Below are 22,220 nucleotides of genomic sequence, written 5' to 3' on the forward strand. Positions count from 1 at the left end.
GCATTCACTGTAAACAATTGCATAACAGAGTGTCAACTGGAATCGTTAAGTTATTTGAGCTTTTTGCTACAATTGAGTGATACTGTGACATCTACTGTGAAGTGTAGCAATTTTTTCTTTTTTCAAATAATTCGGACACGCGGTTTTTAATGTTAATTCAAGAATAAAATACATAGTGAAGTTTCTATTATCGCGATTATGTTAAAAGTATAATAAATATTGATAAGATTTATATTGCATAAATATATATGAATTATATAAGTAATGTCTATATATTTGCGAATATTTAGATATATAAAAATGAAACAGTGGTTTCTAATTAATTTCTAACTATACTGTTTATTAAGTAATTTTTAAATTAAAAATGTACATTTTTTATTAATTTAAGAAATTTATTATGAATTATTAATTTAAATAAGCAACGATATAAAAAAAATCTAGAATATATTCTTAAAAATATTGATGATATTGGTGATGATCATAATGAAAAAAGCAACATATTTGGTTCCAGAAGATGTAGAGAGTATGACAGGCGAGATAGAAAACGGAGACTTGGCAGTTCGAGACGTCGCAGACCTTCTCCAAGCACAATACGCTATTATTGCTGGTAAATATCTAAAACGCTATAAGCTATTTTACTTTCGTCAAGATTAGTATTTTTAAACAGTCCTCCTCCCTTGTTTCTTTTCAGGAGGAAAAACGCGAGAGGGATGTCCTATAATCACATTTCCAGATAATGGCAATTTTCATAACTTGACTGACTTGGATTATCAGCGTCTTATGCTGTATCTTACTTCTGTGCCAACGTAAGAATACAGCCGATTAGTTCAACGCGATTAATTTGTACATGATTTTTGTTTCTCTTTTTGTGTTAAATCATTTAATTATCTGAATTAAATTAGATTACATTCGTATTTTAAACTTGATCACCTAGGCTGCAGGAAGCTGATCTTGGATTTCATTTAATAATTGATCGGAGAAATGACAAGTGGAATTCAGTGAAAACGGTACTTCTAAAAATTTCTGTAAGTGCAACGTACATAATTCATACAAGCTTATCTGTCCAAAAATTTACTGAAATTGAGAATAATTATTCTTATCATAAGTCTTTATTGTATGCTTTTTTTCCAGGCATTTTTTCCTGGCTTAGTACACGTCGCGTATGTATTACGACCCGTTGGATTTTTACAAAAGGCCATTTCGGAAGTGTCGAATAAATTATTTCGGGAGGATTTCAAGTTTAGAGTTATTTTCTTAGCTAACGTCGCCGAGCTACATGAGTTCATAGAGAAGGAACAGCTTACCGAGCAACTTGGCGGCGATTTACCATATTGCCATCATACTTGGATACAAAACAGAATTGTAAATACGTGAAACAAATTTAACGATATTGAGTGAAATTAACTTGTGCATTTTGTATTAATAAATTTTCGTGTTACTCTCTTTGTGCAGAGTTTGGAAAAGTTTTCATCGATGACGCAGGACGTGTCCCTCGCGTTGGACTCTTTCACGCGACGTTTGGCCGAAGTGGAATTTCCTAACAACACTCTAGCTACGACAACGTTATTATCACAGCAACAAGCTGAGTATAACGAGTTAAAAGAAGAAATACTCAGCGCTGCTAGGCACGGAGAAGCTCTTTTGGATAGTGTACGACAGCTGACAGGAAAAGGAACGGCCGACAGATTAGGAAATGTTGCTGCAGTAGAGAGGTAAAGAAATAGAAAAAGAAAATTAGTAATAAATTTGACGAAATAATTTACAAATCAATTGCTTTTTATTCGACTTAATTAATTTAATAAGAAATTTAATCTAAAAAGTTCGTCTCCAATGAAGTTAATCGTGCCAACTTTTTCTTTTATAAAAAAAGAAGAAGAACCAGTTTGCCGATCGATGCGATTACCTTCAGTGAGAATGCGTCTTAATAAGAAAATAAGAAAATCTAAAAAGAAAAGAAAACATTTGAAATAAATTCTTTGACTATTATAATATTGAATGTTGAATATATTTTATTTTTTTACATTTTAATTTAATTTTTTATATTGGGTCATTTAAAAAGTATCCGCGGTTTTTTCATTCAACAATTGAACAAAAAACCGCGGATACTTTTTAAATGACCTAATATTTTAATTTAATTTCAGACTACTTGTTCAGTTGGAGGAAACTGAACGAACTTTCGACTTGTTTTGGTCGCATCATAGCTCACGTTTGAGACACTGTCTGGCTCTGCGACAATTCGAGCAAGATTTTCGAGAATTACAAGCGACATTAGATCAGCATTTAAAGACGGCGGAAGAAATGACGGAAGTCGGCGAGACACAAGCAAGAGTGGAGCAATTATTGCACGACACATCGGCGTTTCAGCGAATATGCAGAGTACGTGATATTTTTTAATTTTTCGAGATATTACAATATATCGAATTAATATATTTGATCATTTTATTGATGAAATATTTAACAAAAATCTCGGAACGAATTGGATTTTTAAATAGCATAAAAAAGTTTGTTGAAAGATAAAGTTCTAAAGAATTATAATGCTAAAGGCCCATTATATGAAAGTAATATGATTATACGATGACTTATTGTTAGTAAAAGCAATTTAACAACATTGCTAATTTTGAACTTCGGAACAGAATGTACACATTGCATTCAAAGCACCAAAATGCACCATTCAAACTAGTAATTTTTTTATTCATTATGAAACTATTTCTCTTCTTGCGATATAAATTCCGTAACGAGATAGAAATACAATATTATACTTGCAAATCATATGCTAGAAATTTAAATATCATCATGTCATCATGTTTATATGTAACACGTAATTCTGATTTGAACATGATTACCAGCAGTAACATATATAACGCACATCATGCACAAATGTTACTTTGCACCGCTTTCCTCATTTTGTCGATAGTCCTATTTGTTGCATACCATGTGGATTTGGGTCTTGGTAAGCAATCCACTTAACAACATACATGTATTCTGTAATAGACTTCTGTAATACATTTTGAGACACAGAGATTTTGATATCTTAGCATCTACGTATTACATATGTCTCGGTCTTATACTTATCATGTCTTGGACTGAAATAGAAAACGTTACGTTTCGACAAGTATTTCGTAGACGCTACATGAATTAAATTTTGATTACTCGTTATTTACCGTTTAAGCTAATATCTTATTTCGTTTTCTTACTTCTTTTAGTTGAAATGCACGCATAAGTGTCATCGGAAAACCGGTGGAGATTTGATTCATGTCCGATCACTGGCACGATGAACTTTTGAGAATGTGACTATCATTATGATTTCTCGATCTCTGCATTGCACGCATATATAATAGTATATTTTTGTTTTTTTTACGAGAACTTTTCTTTCTAGACGATTTAATGAGACTAAGAAACATGCCATGGTTGTTCGTAGCACTTTCATTTATATATCGACATCTCATCGCGTTATCGTGCATAAATGTAATTACATGTGTTTATAGGGAGACATAGATCGCGCAGAGGAAGTGATATCCGCTGGTCAACAGCTATTGTCCGGCAGGCATCAGTGCCCAGCGGACGTTGTGGAACCCAAATGCGTGGAGTTGCAGAGAGTCTGTACTATTCTCAGTCAGAGACTCGAGAGACGACTCCTTATGTTGACCAAGTGCAGGGAACTTATGGAACGTATAGATAAGGTGCGTCCAGCTCACGTTTCAGATTTACTTGCTCTCCTTAGAAGATAGAAGAATTAATTCTTTGTTAATTAATTAGGCTAACACTTGGTGTACGCGAGGGATAGAATTGCTAGCGTCACAGAATAGCACCACGTCACCGGATCAGGCACTCCAAGAACTGCAACAATTGATCGAAGCCGCGGAGGAATTTCATCATCCCCGATGTATCTTCCAGGATTCTGTGATGCCGGAAACTAAAGCGCTCATCACACAAGTACGTATTTCTGAGAGATTTCTTATCGTAAGATATACATCTTGATACGAAATCTGTTTCATAGGTTCTGCAAAGGATAGAAGACGTATCTTTGATGTGCGACAAGAGAATAATGGCACTAAAACAACAATTGATTAAACCAGCCAGACCAGTACAAACCGTCACTCCAGAACCAGTCAAACCCTTACAATCACTGCCTCAAACCGTAAAGTCTGGCAGAATCCTTAAAAAAGCTAATACCATGCCAAAGGTAAATTTCCTTTTTTACTTATAAATGATATTTAAAAAATTATATACAGTAGAATTCCATTTATACGAATAAGTTTGTGATTAGTTTCAAATGTATTAATTCGTAGCTGCAGAGCTCATTATCCGAATTGCGACGTTTGTATATTTGGAAATGAACACGAACTGAGTACAAACTGATTACGAACTTGTTCATAAATGGAACGCAGATAAATAAAGTTCTATTATACATAATTTTTTGCAACTACAGCGATGTAGTTCGGATAACAAGAGTTTCACGTGCTCGACTTCAGTTTCCTGAAATTAGCTCTTATTATCGGGACTAATAGGTACTAGTAGAAGGGAGAACTAATGAGCTTCTATCGGGGAGAACTAATGAGCCTATTATCGGAACCATTTGGTTATTGCAACTGTCTTGTCTTTTCTTTGTTTGAATAAACGACGTTCTACTGTATGTTACTTCATTTCATAACTTTTTTGTATATATATATAAATTTTCTATTTATTTAAGATGGAAATGAGTCCTATAGAGGGAGAGTCTTCGTCGCCGGAAAGCGAACCTCGAGACGTTGAAGCTTTACGCTTAAAGCGCGGCCATGTCTTGACCGAACTCGTAGAAACTGAGCGAATCTATGTCGCAGAACTTGGCTCGATCATTAAAGGCTACAAAATGGAAATGACAAACGAGGCGATGATTCATTTGATACCCGCTGCACTAGTTGGAAAAGCGGACGTGTTGTTTGGAAATTTAGAGGATATTTATATTTTTCATGGGGAGACCTTTTTAAGGGATTTGGAGAATTGCATTTCGAATACTGAGCTCGTCGCTTTGTGCTTTGTTCAAAGGGTGAGTTACACAGCACTTATATATACATGCCATGTCTGTATAAATGTTTGTTTAAATACTAATTTCATTTATATTTTTAGCGCGAGATGTTCTTTAGATTGTACAGTTATTATTGTCAAAACATTACGCGATCTGAAAGATTGCGCGAACAAATACAAAGCGAGCCACAGTTTCTTGCAGCTTGCCAGCAGAAGCTTGGTCACAAGCTGCCGCTCGCTGCCTACCTTCTCAAGCCTGTTCAGCGAATTACTAAGTACCAGTTGTTGTTAAAAGATTTATTAAAGTATAGCGACGAACCTTCGTGCTGCACCGAGTTACAAGAAGCGCTGGATTGCATGCTAGTTGTATTAAAATGCGTTAATGATAGCATGCATCAAACTGCAATAACAGGGTTTGGAGTAAGCATCTTGGCTTTATTTTTGTCGCGATTTATTGTATCTTATCTCTTATTATATCTCTGCATTTATAGGGCGATTTGAGTGCACAAGGTGAATTATTATTACAAGGCTCATTTAGTGTCTGGAGCAGTAGTAAACGGGAGCGACTGTTGCGACTAAAACCATCTCAGCGACATATTTTCTTATATGAAAAGGCTCTGATATTTTGTAAGCACAGCAAACCTCAAGCTCACGACAAAGCCACGTATCATTTTAAAAGATATTTGAAGGTATTTTTCTTAAAATTACCTGTCTTTCTATTTAATCATATTTAAACAATTTACACATAATTCTATTTAATGCAGATGTCCCAGATTGGTTTAACGGAGTCAGTGAAAGGCGATGCCAGACGATTCGAGATATGGTTACAAGGTAGAGCTGAGGTGCACACGATACAAGCGCCGAGCATTGATGTGAAGCAATCCTGGGTGCGCCATATTAAAGGGGTTCTGATGTCCCAGTTAGCCGAACTTAAAGGCAAACAGAATTCAGCTCTTGGAAAATCCAATCATAAGTATGTGATTCTTGCTAAAAATTTATAATATAAATACATTCCATTCCTTGGAATTTTCATCATTTTTTCTTCTTCCAAAGGCCCTTGAGACAAACTATCTCGTGGGAAGCTCAAAGCAGTATATCGGGATCTTTGCGAACGCTATCCGTTGATAGCAACAGCGTTATCTCTCACATGACTGACGTGTCGCAGTCCACAGAAGAGGATGCGGCGTGGAGTTCAGAAAATAGCAATACGGATGACGAGGACGCATTTGGCGACAGTCCGGGACCGGCACCTGTAAGTGTTTTCTTCGTGAAGAATTTAAATGCCGAGATGAGGTCTTGGACTAAAGTATTCTTTCTTTTTGACAAGTAAATGCATTTGTCTCATGATCGTAGGGTGGAAGGTACGTGGCATTGGCCGATTATTGCGCGGTGGGGCAGTCTGAAGTCACGATGCGCGAGGGTGATACCTTGGAGCTTCTCAAAGTCGGCTGTGCCGGCTGGTGGTTCGTCAAACTGATCGGCAGCGGCGTGGAGGGCTGGGCACCCGCAGCATACTTGGAACCGATCAGTCGAAAAACATCACGCAGTTCGCAGTCGGTGAACAGTCAAGAGACCATATGAAACAGGCGACTAACACACTAGAGAACCCGCTAGTGTGTTAGATCTTTGCTCGTCTCTGGAGACCTCCGCGGTCGCATTAGAGAGATATCCGTCGTTCGATATCTCAAGGATTTTCCTAAATAGCGAACGATTTTTGGAAATCTTTTACATTTAAACGAGATGATGAGTTGCGTCATTTTGTGTACCTTTCTTACGCAGTCCAGCATATACAAGGCTTGTTGAGTGACGCTTTTGCGTTTGCGAGAAACGTTAAGTTGAACAGGATTTTTACGTTCACGGGAATTTTATAATGCATAACGAGAGGAAGATAAAATGGAATGAGACATTTGACATTTCACGACGATCGCACTGCAAACGGTTGATTGAACAAGTTGTTGCAGTTGCGTCAAATTGGATGAGCTCGTTTTCGAGCACGACATTTACTGAATTGTACAAAATGTAGCGTTGAATTAAGTCAGGATATGTACGTGCACACGCACAATGGATTACGAGACAATCTCGTATCAATCACTACAATTTCTAATAATAACGATGCACATGTCGTACTCAGAAGGAAGGAAGAGACACGACTCTGGCGTTAAATCGCACGCGTCCTCGCGTTAGGTTACTTATAATTTTAAAAAGAATTTGCATGAAGAAGTATGTAAGCGTATTCTGTAAATGATAGTTCTACTTGCGACCCGAGTAATCAAATATCGGCTGTACGCGATTATTCCAAAGTTTAATATTGTTATAAGAAAGAGAAAGGGAGGAAGATGCGTGACATTTTCGTCCACAGCATCTTGTCGATGATACGCATAACTTCATTTGCCGGCTGGACGAACCCGATAAATAATCTTATCCTTGCTCGGTGTATTTTACGGCGTCGCGAGTAATTAAATAACGATCGTCAGACGCATTGCCGTCGATCGTGTCAGTTAAGTATCATCATATGTTGGCTTAGAGTTCTTAGATAGAACCCTAGATGCATCGTTAACAACCGAATAGTACAATTTAGCGCAGTTTTACGGGCTTTAAGAGTATCCTAAATATTTCGTTTTTCGAGGATCGAAATGTAGAATTTGCTTCCGAAGATTGAAATATAAAATATTCGCTAAGATAAATCCTCGAGCCTTTGAAAAAGGGGAAAAAACGTGTGATAAAAGAAACCATTAGACCGATGCTTCTACAAACTAATCAATTGTAAACATCTGCAGAGAAAGAGACGTTTAATTAATATTATGCCATTCTCTTAAGACGTTAGATATATTGTTGACGAGTCATTGCGACCAAATATAAGCTTGAGATGTTACTATCACTATATGTGAATCATTCGTTTTGGGAGAGTAATATGCGGTGATAGGTGGTGGGACAGAGAGGGTTCAAAGAATCATATACAACGTGTACACAAATTTTCTAGGAGGCTAAACGGTTAACACCAAGTAACACGCAATATCTGATACCGATAAAAATCTTAATGCATAATATATACTTTAGAATTATACAATAAGCAATCTTTTAGCGGATTTCATAACCCACCAATTTCATAAGTCTCCATTATGATATATGCGACAATGTATAATAGTATCATTTGTACTGAAACGTTTGTACGAATACGGATAACATAATTTAAGAAGGATCGCTATGATTTTCTCTCCGATGTCGCGTGCGTTAATTGTGTCCGCTCCTATGATACGCAAAAGGACATGATCGCAACTTTTAATCTTATATAGCCTACATGAGTCTCTGCTTTAGTATTTATAATCCGAATATTTTTTATTTATACAGAGTTATCGATATTTATTAGATATTTATTAGCTATATTTATTGAGAGTAGACAATTATTTATATATCGCGATAAGAGAGTTACGATGATTTATACTGGCTTAGGCTGCTTCAGACTGATTTACAATTGATGTAAATGCGATACGTTGAGAGTTATTGCGTAATTTACGCAAATTTTATGATTGCGTAAATCTTAGATCAAGTATATGTGAGTTCGTTTCTTGTCGGGCAACTTGCGTTTTGCACAACTTGCACCTCCGATCGTACAAGCACGGTATTTCTTCTTCGCCACGTCTGTTACTTTTCACGTCTCCTTAATCGCACTTAGAATTGTAATACATCTACGTGTATTCATCCATTTGTACGCCGTCCTTATATTGACCGTAAAATTTCAATCAAACGAGCAATGTTAGTTTAACACGATACGTTTCCTCGATGCGTCCGCTTTGCATTGCGATATCGAAGATAACGAATGTGCGGTCGATTTCGTTTTTTTTATGATTCTGTATAAAGAGAAGACATTGATAACAATTTAACTCGAAAGAAATAATAATAAAATACCGCTCGTTGTATTTATTGCCCGCGAACGTTTCCGTAAATTGTCACCTTCGCCGGAAGTCGTTCGTGGATCTTGCGAGCGATTCCTTATCTATGTAAATCGCGTTAAAAAGCGACCAAGCCAAGGGTGATATCTAAACATGCAAGACGCGTTTTTGTAGAATCTATAACACATGTATATGTATACACGCATACACATACATATATACATAGACAATAATTATATACTCGCTGTTGGAGGATGCATGACAATGCATTCGTTTATATAACGATAATTCATGATAAAGCATGATAAAACATGATCGAAGAAGCGATACTTTCCTCGGCGTTCACCGGGGCAAATAGAAGCAGGTTTCTGCGAGTGAATCTCTCGCCGTAGTCGGAATCACGATATTAATAAACAGAGTTGTCACAAAACTCGAAATCACGGAAATTAGGAAAAAGTCACGGAATTTTACAAAGTTTTCTGGAAAATAAAAGAAGTTTAATATGCGTACCTACATCACGCAGTTTTGAAATACTACTAATTTAACAATTAAAAAATTGGAAGCAGTGTCAGCAACATTAACAATAATTTACATTGCTATTTATATTAAATTGCTCTCTCAATAAATATTTGACGGTTCCAAATCAGGACAAAAATACAAAAAAATTCAAAGTATTGAAAACTTCAGAGAAAATCATAAAATTTTGTCTGGAAATTAAGGAAAAGTTATGGAATTTTAGGTAAAGAATTTTAGTTAAAGAATTTGTGACAACACTGATAAAGATCGCGTAAACGTAGGTGGAATCTTTTGGGGGAGGAAAGAAGAAGAAGAAGAAACGCGGGGAGTTCGACGTTTTGGCCGCGATTTCCTTAAACGGACGGTTCCTTTCGTCGTTCCTCGTCAAGAGGGTGATAGTAAATCTATTTTTGCATATAACATGTAACAAAGAGGCTGCCGAAATCTCTCCTATTTGCATTACATTCGCGTTTACGCGATCATTTCTCGCCGACTGTAATTAACGACCGTTGCGTACGCTTTCTCTTCTTTCGATTACTTCTTCGGAAAATGCGATCTTTTTGAGCTTCTCATAATTTTTTTTATGTGCAATCTGCGATTGTAATCGTAGATGTAGTTTTAATTCCTCGCGGGAGAGTGATTTCTTGGAAGCTCTCAGAAGCGATATTTTTATATACAGGATGCAAAAGAATCGCTCGAGTTTAAATTGATCGACGGAATGTCTATTTATATCGAATTCTGCGTTACATAAAAACGCAAACGAATTCGCTCGATTGGATAAATCCTTCGTGTACGAACGGAAATGCGATTACCAAGTAGCGAGAAACGATCACACACTTCTTTTTTTATTGGTACCCATCTTCGTCTCTATCGTTTTCGAAGAAGGGAACCAAATATAATACATCACGATTTTTATTGACCGTTTCATTCATGCATTCATGCGTGTCACAGGAGTTTTATTTTTCAACTTGTGTCCGAGAGCATCCTTGCGTACAATCATTTGTCAAAACTTGTATAAGTATCTGCAATACTAAACGGGAACATTAAACGCAAGAATTTGAAACGGAATCAACAGCAAAAGTTTCAGTTCTCTTGTTCTTGGCAAACCCCGCCGCTTTTTGTCGCCTTTAGTAGTTAGTTGAATAAACGCTCACTTGAGAAGTTAATTATAAATTATTATTATCAATGATTATCAATATATCTTACATTTTTATAATTTTTGTATTTAATTTGATAATTTGATAATTTGTTTGCCATATCTAGAATTTTTTTTTCGTGAGAAATTCTGCGAAGATATCGCAATATTTTTAGTTAGAAGATAATTATTAAAATGTTATTAAGGCATCTTTTGTCATATTAATAATCTTCTCTTCATCATGCAGTCAAATTAATTTTGATATTACGGTCATATATAACATATATCTATCATATATATAATTTAATAATTATATTTTATATAATGAATATTTATATATTGTTTTTCAATAATTGACTGATTGACTTTTAGAGGTTATAATTTCCTGCAAATTAAGTATATGCAGAAATTATAATCTCTAAAAGCGTATTAAATATTATTACTCAAGAACAAACAGTAAATATATTCGCTGATGATTATATCAATTATAAGTATAGCGCTGAAGTCATGCATTATATTGGTTCACTTTTAGAGGGTATAGTATTGATCTACTGATTATTATTATAATATATTATTTTTTAATTTATTTAATTATATCAAAAGATCCATCAGAAAATAACAATATATTAGCAGTCTCTCCTGCACTAAATTCCAAGTATGTCCAGACATATCTGGAAATTTAGTGCAGGAGTACTTGCTCTATTGTGAGATGTTATTTTCCGCACTTACTGATGGATCTGTTGATATAATTAAATAAATGCATGACAACTTAAGTCTTTAAGTAAGTGTTACAACAATTCTTGTGCTCAGACCCTCAATCACACTGAGCCACTCGGCACTCTAGTCTTCTTACTTTGCGAAAATGATAACCATAGAAAGATAATGAAAAGATGTCGTTTTTTTTAAGTTGTCTTTTCAACAAAACTAAAAAATGTCTTCGTCTTGCTGAAAAGACAATCTAAAAACGATGTCTTTTCGTCATTTTTTAAATATCTTTTCGCTTTGTCGAAAAGACAACTTAAAAACATCTCTTTTCGTTATCTTTTAGTATTTTGTACTGCTGGGTAATTATTATATATGCAATAGTTGGAAAATATAATGTCAAATATATTAATAATTCAGGAAAGATCGATTAACAATGTAACTGACAATTATATAACTGTTAGTCATAATTTTTCACTAAACAATGTAACAATAATTATACATATATATATATATATATATATATATAATTATAATCTGCAATATAATACATAATATTATAGTTATACGTTGTTGAGGAAAATACAATTAACAATTATTAATTATTATTATAATTAGTTGGTATTCGTTAGGAGTAAATATTCCAATATTAAATATAGTTCACTACAACATTATATTCCAATGATTATAAATTATATTCTGTCAATTATATAATTCTCTAAAAGCATATTAGAATAATAATTATTATAATAATTATATTATATTAATAATTATATTATATTTATTATATTATAATTATATTATTACAATGAAATAACGATCGTAATATCGAAATTAATCTTGATATTTAACTATCAATCATAATTACAATTAATATATATTGACAAAGTGTTATAAATAAATATTTGTTTTATATTTTTGGAATTTTATCTTATCGATGCGATATTTCCTGCAGTAGTTTAAATCGACAAGCCGATGATACCATTTCTTGCGATTGTCGACAGATGTGGTGCCGCGCATTGAACTAAGGCCAAATATTCACCGACTGCCGATTTGCTTACGCACGCATCTTGCATCAAGTTGTGTGTTTCGAAAGGATGTTCTAGCGATTCATTGCGCGCGATAATTACTCGTAGTGACGGACAGTGACGGATAACATTAATTGTGGCTTCTTACCACGAATGTGATAGCGTTGCCGCGGAGATAACTGTGACGACTGTGACATAACCACGCGAATTTTCATCCCATTAATAAAATCGTAAAATATGCCGCCGCAAACAAACGTAGTGCCAAAGGAAAAGCTTGAGACTCCATCGTGTGGGATTAACGCCGTTCTATTGGGACCACCCGGTAGCGGCAAGGGCACTCAGGTATTTTTCTTTTGCGTCTATAAAAATTCATGCTTCATTTGTTTTTTCCAGACGAACTACTTGTCGCTCTTTGATGTAGTAATGAGTCTCACATATGATCACAATTGAATGAATAAAATTAGAAAGATAGTGCAGCTTGGTACCAATCTGGTCTGTCAGTTATTTGTCAATGTCATATATAATATTTGTCAACGTCAAAGATATTTATCAATGTCAAAAATATGGATATAAATTTCTCGTCATCATTTATTTTTATGTATAGTTGAGAAAGAAATATGTTGTTTAATATATATTTATTATAATTATAAATAATTTTTTAATCTTTAATCAAAATCAAAGAAAAATATTCCAAAGTTCATTACTTAGGTAGAACACAGAAGTCATAGTAATATATCGTAAAGACATTGTTATGATCTTATTTATCACTTGTAATGAATTTATAAGTCATATGTCTTTTATATATATATATATATATATATATATATATATATAAAACAAAATTAATGATAATCATAAGATATGGTATGACTTATAAATTCATTATATATATATTATATATATTTTATATATATATATATATATATATATATATAAAATTATATACACACCTGGATATATAATGCTTAATTGCAATTGCAACATGATGATGTTGAATTATTTCAGGCCCCATTATTCAAAGACAGATATTGCGTATGTCATCTGTCTACCGGTGATATGCTGAGGGCCGAGGTCAGCTCTGGTTCTGCCCTCGGAACTCAAATTAAGAAAATAATGGATGAAGGTAAATTAGTCAATGATGACTTAGTAGTCAGCATGATCCAGAACAATTTAGAAAAGCCTGAATGCAAACGTGGTTTTTTACTGGATGGATTTCCGAGGAGTGTACCTCAAGCGGAAAAGGTAAGTCAGGAAAACTTATTACACTTTATAAAAAGAAGCTAAAGTGTTTAATTAACTGTGTCTAATTAACTTCTTGTTATATAGCTTGACGAAATGCTTATCAAGAGGAAAACAAAACTTGACGCCGTGATTGAGTTCGGTATTGAAGACAAATTATTGATCAGAAGAATCACAGGCAGGCTGATACATCCGGCCAGCGGAAGATCTTATCATGAGGAGTTTGCTCCTCCCAAAGTTCCCATGAAAGATGACGTAAGTAACAAAAAGCTTTAAAGCTAATCTAGTACTCTTTGCTTCTGTTTTTTTTGCTTTTTACCACTTTTTATCTCTTATCCTGTTTTTTTGTTTTCTGCCTGAAATAAAAGCTGACGAGCCTTGAAAAAGACAAGAAACAATATGTGACAAGAAACACGATTTTCGATTAAATAATCGCCAAGAGAAAAAAGGCAAGAGGTAAAAAGAGATAGAAAGCAAAATGCTCATTGATTAATTTTTAGTAAAGAAATGATCAATTCCCATGCAGCACAGAATTTGCAATATTGCTGCAACATGTGATGTTGCTACAACTTTTGTGCAATTTCATGCTGTGGAGACTTTTTATGACATAACTTGAAAAAATATTTTTTAGCCGCTGCAAATTATTACACTCGCAAAGTGCTAATAAAAGATAAGCTTAGCGACATGACCCTTATATACGGATTTTGATAAATATATCTCTACCGGAGATAATGTGTAACAGCATGTTTTCGATGATTAATACATATGCAAAAATGAGATGATTACATAATTGAATACATTGCAGTTCAATTAAAGTCCAGGAAATATAAATATACGTTGAAATATAATCTTTATATGTTGATAGGTCACCGGGGAACCTTTGATCAAAAGATCTGATGATAACGAGGAATCTTTGAAAAAACGATTGGCTACATATCACACGCAAACTGCACCTCTCGTCGACTATTACGCTCTACAAGGGATTCATTACTACATTAATGCCGCCCAATCTGCCGAAAAAGTCTTTAAGGACATCGACCAGATCTTTCTGAAATTCACCAAAAAGAAGAGCTTCTTCAGCAGATTTTTCTAGAACACTGCCAACAGAAATATTTTCAAAAATATTCTTTCTTATGGGATTGGTTCTTGAAAGAAAGAGAGATAATTGCAAACGTGTTAAAATAACGTTTCAAGCACCTTCATCATGGTTTTCATATTAATCTCATTGTCAATAACATGAACGTCACGTTTACAAGAATCACTGTAAAAGATACGTTTCGTGGCAATAAAACGAAGATATGTAGCAGTATTTTATAGACAGACACCATATTCTAGAGAGGTGCTACAACCATGGATCAAACACATGATCTATTGATGCTAATAATGTAAAATAATGTTCATTATATTAGCTTAGAAAAGAAGCAGATACATTTGTACATAGTCGTTAAAGAGTATTCCGATTCGTTGTTATCATATTTTCACATAATATTGTCTATTTTATATCGGATTATTGATAGACTTTTATGTATCTCAATATATTTTTAATTTCTTTTTCTGTCACAAGAGTTTATCAAATTAAAATATGCGAAACAACGGCGACATACACGGCGACCATGCACTATTTACAAATGCGCACAATAAGTTTTGATATTATATTATTTTTAACGTTTAACGCGATTGATTTATCATTTGATTTATATCTTTGGAAATTTTGAAAAAAATTAACTGTAGAATTTTCAAAATGCCAATATCTTTTGCAAGTCGATAAACACAAATCAATCAATTGTTCAAAATAGATGACAATTTTGAGTTAATTGTGATTCTGAGATTGAATATAATAAAGTCTAACTGCCACAATTAATGGTAGACATAAGATGCCTACGATTCTATTAGTCCGGATCTACAATAAGTTTTTAAGCCTTAAGCCATAAGAAATGACGAATCACAGTTGATTATCCTTCTCATATTCGACTGTAATTAGTCAATTTCTTACGACTTAAGATCATCTATTGTAGATTCAGACTTACACTGCATCACGTTGCTAAAAGCAGCATTATCGAAATTGCAAGAATAATGATGTATAATTTTATAAAAGAATATATTATGAAGTTGCTTCTCAGAAATACGATTTTAGAAGAATATGAACGAAGTGCAACGCAAATTAAGAGACCTATTTTACATAGAAAAAGTAAATAGATATATTTTTCCTGGTACAATATGGTTGATCCTATGTATTTACACGAAAACTCGAAATCCCAATATTTTCCGAAAGGCAAATGTAAATCTGTACAAGCTAGAATAAATCATGTGGAATCTTTATGATATCTTAGTTATGTTGATAATGATTTTAATTGTAGATGTAATATCCCTAAGAAAGCAGATAGTAGATACTTTTAAACAACATTTCTCTCAATTATCAAATTTCAATTTTTATTTTATAACTATATTAAATTTCACTTTTAATTTTCTCTTAGTGGATTAGAAAATTAGGGTGATTTTCTTAATTACAATATACCAATATTTCAGAGGATTTATCTAAAGATCAAAACCAGAAAATATATCATATATATTACAATTATTAACGTTTGAAGTATTTTTGTACTTTAAGAGTCATCATAGATCGATACTCATAATTGATTCTTATATTTAAGACGATCTTAAGTATAGTCTTGAGATGTCACATAAATCAATCTTAAAACATTACTTAGACAGTCTTTAAATAAGAACGGATAACGAATACCGATCTTTGTCTCTTTTTCAAAACGAATTTCGCGCCCTTCCAAGAATTATTTTATAGATCTATTCTTTTTAGCTAAAGTTCTTGCACTCGGCTTTCTTTCTTTTCTCTCCACGTTGGAAAGTAAAAAAAAATGAACCGTGCAAGAACTTCAGCTAAAAAGAATAAGCCTTATTTCTCATAGTTGGCCCTCTCGAAATGAAAATGGAGCTTATTTTAATCTCATCGTGTCTTAAATTTCATTCTTTTACGATATTTCTAATGATATCCCTCGCCTAAAATTGGAAAAACCTTCATTGAATGTATATGTGTGTGCGTGTGCGTGTGCGTGTGCGTGTGCGTGTGCGTGTGCGTGTGTGTGTATGTATATATAAAAAATCTTTTTTTATAAATATAAAAAATAGAAAATTAATAATTCTGTATTAATAAAATATATAATTATTTATAGTGGTGACAGACAGACATTAAGAGTATCCGATCGATATTTGTTTATTTGTCTGACAATTTTTCAATAAATAACAATAAGAATCATCCAAACGATCTGTGTCTTTCTGAAAGTTAATGCCTTTGTTTTATTTTTTTTTAATGTGTAGCATTTCTGAGATAATTCTTTTGTTGTAATTATTTTCGATGTCTAGAATTAAGACTCCCTCCCAATCGAAATTGTGATCGCAATTCTATGATTAGAGATAACGGAAAGTCCGGATTTAAAAAAATTATACAAGAGAAATTAAACACACAGAGCGTTGATAATGTGATCTCGGACAATGCAAACGAATTAAAGAAAAAATATTTGTGTTACCTTATATAAGGTTTCGTATTCTTCGCCAAAAATCATCAAAGATCGTAAAAAATCATAGTCTTGCTGGCTAGAGAGCCTATAATCAGAGTGGCGCCATATGAGAGATGACATCATATTTTAGCGAAATTCTGCGTGAGAGAAAGAGATATACGGTCTCAGTCTATCCAAGACTGTCAGTTTTAGGGTTAGGTGCAACAGCATTGAACGACATCGATACCCAAAGGTACATTGATAAAAATAAAATTATCGAAATTACTTTAGAAATATGGTTAGATGTACAATACCGTTTTGTAACAATTCATTAAAAAGGATATGTTATGAAAATAATTCCAAAAGACACAGAACGCTGAATGAATTGAAATAACGTTTTGTATAAAGTAATGTGCAATATTACAAAATGTACAATATTGCAATAGTACAAAATAAATGAAATTTTATAATAAATAACATATGTAAAAGTTTTATTATTTTATATAAAATATTTATTTATTATCATTTTTTAATTTGTCACAATTTTTGAGCATTTTTTAGCATTTTTTATGAATTCAAAATTTAGAAAATAAAGTTTAAAAAACTAGAGGGAATGGTTAAAACATGGCGGATCAATCACAAGTGATACCCGTATGCCGTCACTCTGATTGTAGGCTCTCTTCCCCCCCCCATTCCTCTCTTCCACCCCATTCTTATTCTTATAATTATATTTACAATTTGCAATTTGAAAAAGTTAGAACTCTTCTAATCATATAAGCAAACTACATTTAATTTAAAATTGTGAAAAAAATTTATATGAATAAAAATGAATCAATCTTAGAGGAGATAGATCAATCTCTCCACCACCCCCGCCAATTTTTAATGGCGATCCTCTTTTCTTTGTAAATATATTCCCCCGTAAAAAAACGAGTTACTAATAAATTTAGTCGGTTTTTGCAGGTAAGTATGTTTTAAATTTATTTTGTAATTTTATATCTCCCTTTTTTTCTTTAATTATTTTATTATATTTCGCTAAAATCATATTGCATTATGATTAGCGAAATACAATAAAATAATTAACAGTTACATTGCATAACTTTTTAATATCTTTTATTATAATTCTTTAATAATACAATAATTATTTACAATACAATGTATAATAAAAAGTGTTGTTCGAAATATAATAAGAATTATATTATAGGAGCACAATTAACAAAATTTAGTAATGAGATATTATACGAAAATGTCGAAAATACATACGTTAACACAAATTTTCTAAACCAATGTTTAATGAAATATTGATAAATGTGGAATGAAAATACTAACAACAATTAGATCGTACTTACTATTAATTATTAACTTGCGATTATATTATAAAACTTATTAATATCGTGATAAAAAGTCATTAATACGTTTACGACAAGACTTTCATCGCATTTAAAATAATTATACCGATAATTTGAGCAAGGTCCCTCCACGTTTGTAAAAAATATTTTAAAAACCCCCAAAAAAAAATTTTTTTAAAAAAAATCTCAAAAAATTTTCTTGATGTTTTTTCCCCCCAAGGGGGGAAATTTAAAAAAAAAAATTTAAAGATTAACAAAAATTTGGGAATGGGGGGGGGGGGATGTCTCCACATAAAAATGATTTTAAAAAACGTAAAAAAAACCCCCCAAATTTGGGCAAAAAACCTTCGTAATTATTTTTTTTTTTGGGAACCCCCCGGAAAAATGGAAATTTTTCCCCCTTTTAAATTTTTTTTAAAAAACCCCCCTTTGGTTTCCCCAAAAATAATTTATTTTATCCTAAATAAAAAACCCCAAACGTTTGGGTATATTTTTTTTCCCCTTTTTTCTCGTGGGAACCCTTTAAAAAAAAAAAAAAAAAGCCCCTTTTTTTTAAAGCTCCCCCAAAAATTACGGAATTGTTTTTTTTAAAAATAGTTAATTGTCTGGGTTCCTTTAAAAAAAATTTTCCCGGGCCCAAAAAAAAAACCCCCCTTTAAAATTTGGGGCCGGTATAAAAAATTTCCCCAAAAAAATAAAAAACAAAAATTCCCCCAAAAAGTTTTCCCCCAGTTTTTGGAATGGACTTTACGGGGAAAACGGGGAAATTTTTTAAATGTAGTAAAAAAAAAGTGTTTCTTGGAAAAATTTCCCCTGCCCCAAAATAACCCTTTTTTCCCGGGGGGGCCGTGGGGGGGACCCCACAAAAAATTTTAAACCCCATTTTTGTAATTTTTTAAAAAATTTTTTAAAAAAAAACCCGGGGAAAAAAACCCAAAAAAAATTTTTAACCTTTTCCCCCCCCGCCCCCAAAGGGGAAAAATTTTTTCCCGCTTATTTAATAAATTAAATGCGAAAAAAGGACAAAATTTTTTTTAAACCCCAAAAAAATTTTTAAATTAAAAACCCTTAAAAATTTTTGCTTTTTCATATTTCCCCCCCTTTCCCCCTTAAAAAAAAATTTTTTTTTAAAACCCCCTTTTCCCCTTTGGGGTTTTAAAAATAAAAATTTTTTAAAAGGGGCCCTCATTTCAAAATTTTCCCCCAAAACCCGCTTTTTGATATACTCCCCGGATAGAAAAAGGGGCAATGGAAAGGTTTTTTTCCAATAATGGTAAATTTAAATTCAAAACCCCTTTTGGGGTTCCCCCAAAAAAAAAGGGTTTTTTTTCCACTTTCCCCCTCCTTTTTTAAATTTAAATTAAAAATTTTAAAAAAATTTTATACCCCAAATATATACCCCAAATTTTTGTTATGAAAAATTAATTAAAATTAAAATGGGGGTTTAAATTTCCCTTTGGGAGCTTTTTGAATTTTATAAGATTTAATTTTAAAATTTGGAAGCTAAAAATTTTAAATAAAAATTTAAAATTTTTATAAATTATAATCAAAAATTTTTAAAAAAATTTAAATTTTTTGGGTAAACATTTTTGGGAAAAAATTTATTTTTTGAAAAATTAAAAAATTTTTTAAAAAATTAAAAAAATTTTTTTAATTTTAATCTTTTTTTAAAAATTAAAAAAAAATCCCCTACACATGAGGGCTATTATCTTTTACATTTTATATAATTATTAGTTAGTTTATTATTAATTTTTTTTTTGAATTTTTTTTTATTTTTTAAAAGAAAAATTTTTAAATTTGATCGCAAAAAACTTTTTTAAGGGGGTTTTTTAATTTTTTTAAAAAAATTTTTTTCAATTTGTAATTTATTTCTTTCCCCATAACCCTCCCCCTTCAATACGGGCACCTACCCCTATTTTCTTTTTTTGGGGGCCCCTTTTTGGGGCCTACCCATTTTGTATTTTTTTATTTTCCCTTACCTTTTAAAGTGTAAAAACCGCGTTTTAAAAAAGGGTTTTAAGGGGGGGCGGTTTTGGGGGAGAGAGAAAAGGTTTGAAAAGGGGTTTTAAAATTCTTAACACGTTTTGGGTTTTTCTTTGGTTTTTTTTTAATTTTTAAAAGGGAAAAATGATTTTAAATAAAAATTTTTAAAAAATTCCCCAAAAATCCCCTTTTTTTGCTGAATCGCAGAAGGGGAACCATTTCCTATGTGTATGAAAAAAATTAGAGGATACCAAAATTTCGATCGAAATTAAATAAAGAGAAAAAAAAGTAAATTAAAAAGCCCTTTTTAAATTTTTAAAAAACCCCAAAAAATTTAAAAATAAAAAAACTAATGAGGTCAGGGGGTAATGAAGGAAACTGAATTTTAAAATTAAAAAAACCCCAAAAAAGGGGGGGGGGGCTTTTTTTTTGCACTTGCCCTTTTTTTTTAATTTTTGGGGTTTTTTAAAAAACAAAAATATAAGAATTTTCCCCCAATTTTTTGAGGGGTTTCCCCCCCGAATATTCGAATTTTTTAAATTTTAAAATATTATCTTTCTATAAAAATTTTCTTTTTTCCCCCCCCAAAAAATTTTAGTTTTGGGAAAAACCAAAAATAAAGGGGTTTTCCCCCGATCCTAAATTTTTTTTTTGTCAATATTTGGTTTAAAAATGCCAGGATCGAAAAAAAAGAAAATTTTCCTTTTGCTCCCACAAAAAGCGAAAAAATTTTTTTCCCCCTTTTAGGGGGGGGCGAAACCCCCAAGCGCGCGAAGGGGCCCCCCAAAAAAACCCCAAAAAATTAAATATTAATTATCAAAAAAATAATTTTTATAAAAATGGGGGGAAAAAAATTTTTTTTATTCGTGTCTATTCAAAAAAAAATTTAAAAATTTTTTAAAAAAATAAATCAAAATTTTTAAAAAATCTCTATGGGGTTTTTTTCCCAAAATTTTTTTTTTTTTAAATCTCAAAATGTAAAATTTTAAAAAAAAATTTTTTTAAAAAAATTTACAAAATTAAAACAAAAATTTCAAATTAAAAAAACCAAAAATTTTCTAAATGGGTTTTTATCTCCAAAAATTTTAAAGGGCCCCTGAAAAGTATTTTTAAAACGATTCGAACGTTTTTTTGGGAAACCCCTCCAAAAAAGCAGAGAAAAAAGAAAATTCAGAAAAAAGATGTAAACCAAAAAAGGGAATTTTTTCCCCTTTAAAATTTTTAAAAAAATAGGGGAACTTTTTTTTTGTTAAAAAATTTTAAAAAATTTTTTGGGAAAATTTTTTTTAAAATAAGTATTTTAAAAATGAAAAATTTTCCAAAAAACGATTTTTTAAAAAAAATTTAAGATAAAAGTTTTTTTTCGGGGCCCAAAAAAAATTATGGGATCGAAATCAGTAAATTTGACTGAGGAAAACCCCTTTACTTTTTTGGATAAGTTATAAAATTTTGGGCAAAGTGATCCCATTTGGGAAATTTTATAGTAACAAATTAAAAAATTTTAAAAATTTTTTTTTTTAAAAAAAAACCCGTTTTTAATAAATTTTTAAGAAAAAAATGCGTACTTTAAAATATTTTTTTTCCCCTTAGTACAAGTATACAAAAAAAAAAAATGTGAAGAAAATACAAAAAATTTTTAAAAAAACCCCGTATGCTTTTTGATTTTAGGGTATTTTTTTTTTTTAAAACCAAAACCAAAATAAAATTTTCCTGAATAAATTTTTTTTTGGGGAAAGATGGGAAAAGGGAAAAAAAAAAAGGGAAAAAATAAATTAAAAAAAAAACCCCTTTTTCCAAATTATTTTATAGCCAAAAAAAAAAAAACAATTTCATTCTCTAATTACTTTTATTGGGGGGGCCCTTTAAAA

General features: G+C 32.0%; 2 protein-coding genes across 6 annotated transcripts in view; both read left to right on the forward strand.

Moving 5' to 3' along the window:
* LOC105149517 (guanine nucleotide exchange factor DBS) overlaps positions 1-10,478 on the forward strand; it is a 31,653-nt gene extending 21,175 nt beyond the window's left edge. For 2 of the 5 annotated variants that reach the window (XM_011061971.2, XM_011061975.2), the window contains exons 2-16: positions 512-607; positions 692-806; positions 935-1,025; positions 1,132-1,362; positions 1,453-1,712; positions 2,142-2,376; positions 3,486-3,680; positions 3,757-3,933; positions 3,998-4,183; positions 4,691-5,026; positions 5,107-5,424; positions 5,496-5,693; positions 5,769-5,977; positions 6,058-6,256; positions 6,358-10,478. In XM_011061971.2, coding sequence (XP_011060273.1) covers positions 512-607; positions 692-806; positions 935-1,025; positions 1,132-1,362; positions 1,453-1,712; positions 2,142-2,376; positions 3,486-3,680; positions 3,757-3,933; positions 3,998-4,183; positions 4,691-5,026; positions 5,107-5,424; positions 5,496-5,693; positions 5,769-5,977; positions 6,058-6,256; positions 6,358-6,585 — 3,074 coding nt within the window. In that variant the 3' untranslated portion in view covers positions 6,586-10,478. Of the gene's footprint in view, positions 1-511; positions 608-691; positions 807-934; positions 1,026-1,131; positions 1,363-1,452; positions 1,713-2,141; positions 2,377-3,485; positions 3,681-3,756; positions 3,934-3,997; positions 4,184-4,690; positions 5,027-5,106; positions 5,425-5,495; positions 5,694-5,768; positions 5,978-6,057; positions 6,257-6,331 lie in introns of all 5 variants that reach the window. The other 3 variants (XM_011061974.2, XM_011061977.2, XM_011061978.2) reach the window with 2 other exon arrangements.
* Positions 10,479-12,251: 1,773 nt separating this feature from the next.
* Positions 12,252-15,843, forward strand: Ak2 (Adenylate kinase 2). Its single transcript, XM_011061969.2, has 4 exons — positions 12,252-12,617; positions 13,281-13,517; positions 13,602-13,769; positions 14,380-15,843. The coding sequence occupies exons 1-4, from the start codon at positions 12,513-12,515 to the stop codon at positions 14,605-14,607; spliced, it is 738 nt and encodes a 245-aa protein (XP_011060271.1). The 5' UTR covers positions 12,252-12,512; the 3' UTR covers positions 14,608-15,843.
* Positions 15,844-22,220: the final 6,377 nt, after the last annotated feature.

Source organism: Acromyrmex echinatior, chromosome 12 (genome assembly GCF_024713525.1).
Source record: "Acromyrmex echinatior isolate Ae372 chromosome 12, ASM2471352v2, whole genome shotgun sequence".
NCBI classification, from domain to species: Eukaryota; Metazoa; Arthropoda; class Insecta; order Hymenoptera; family Formicidae; genus Acromyrmex; species Acromyrmex echinatior.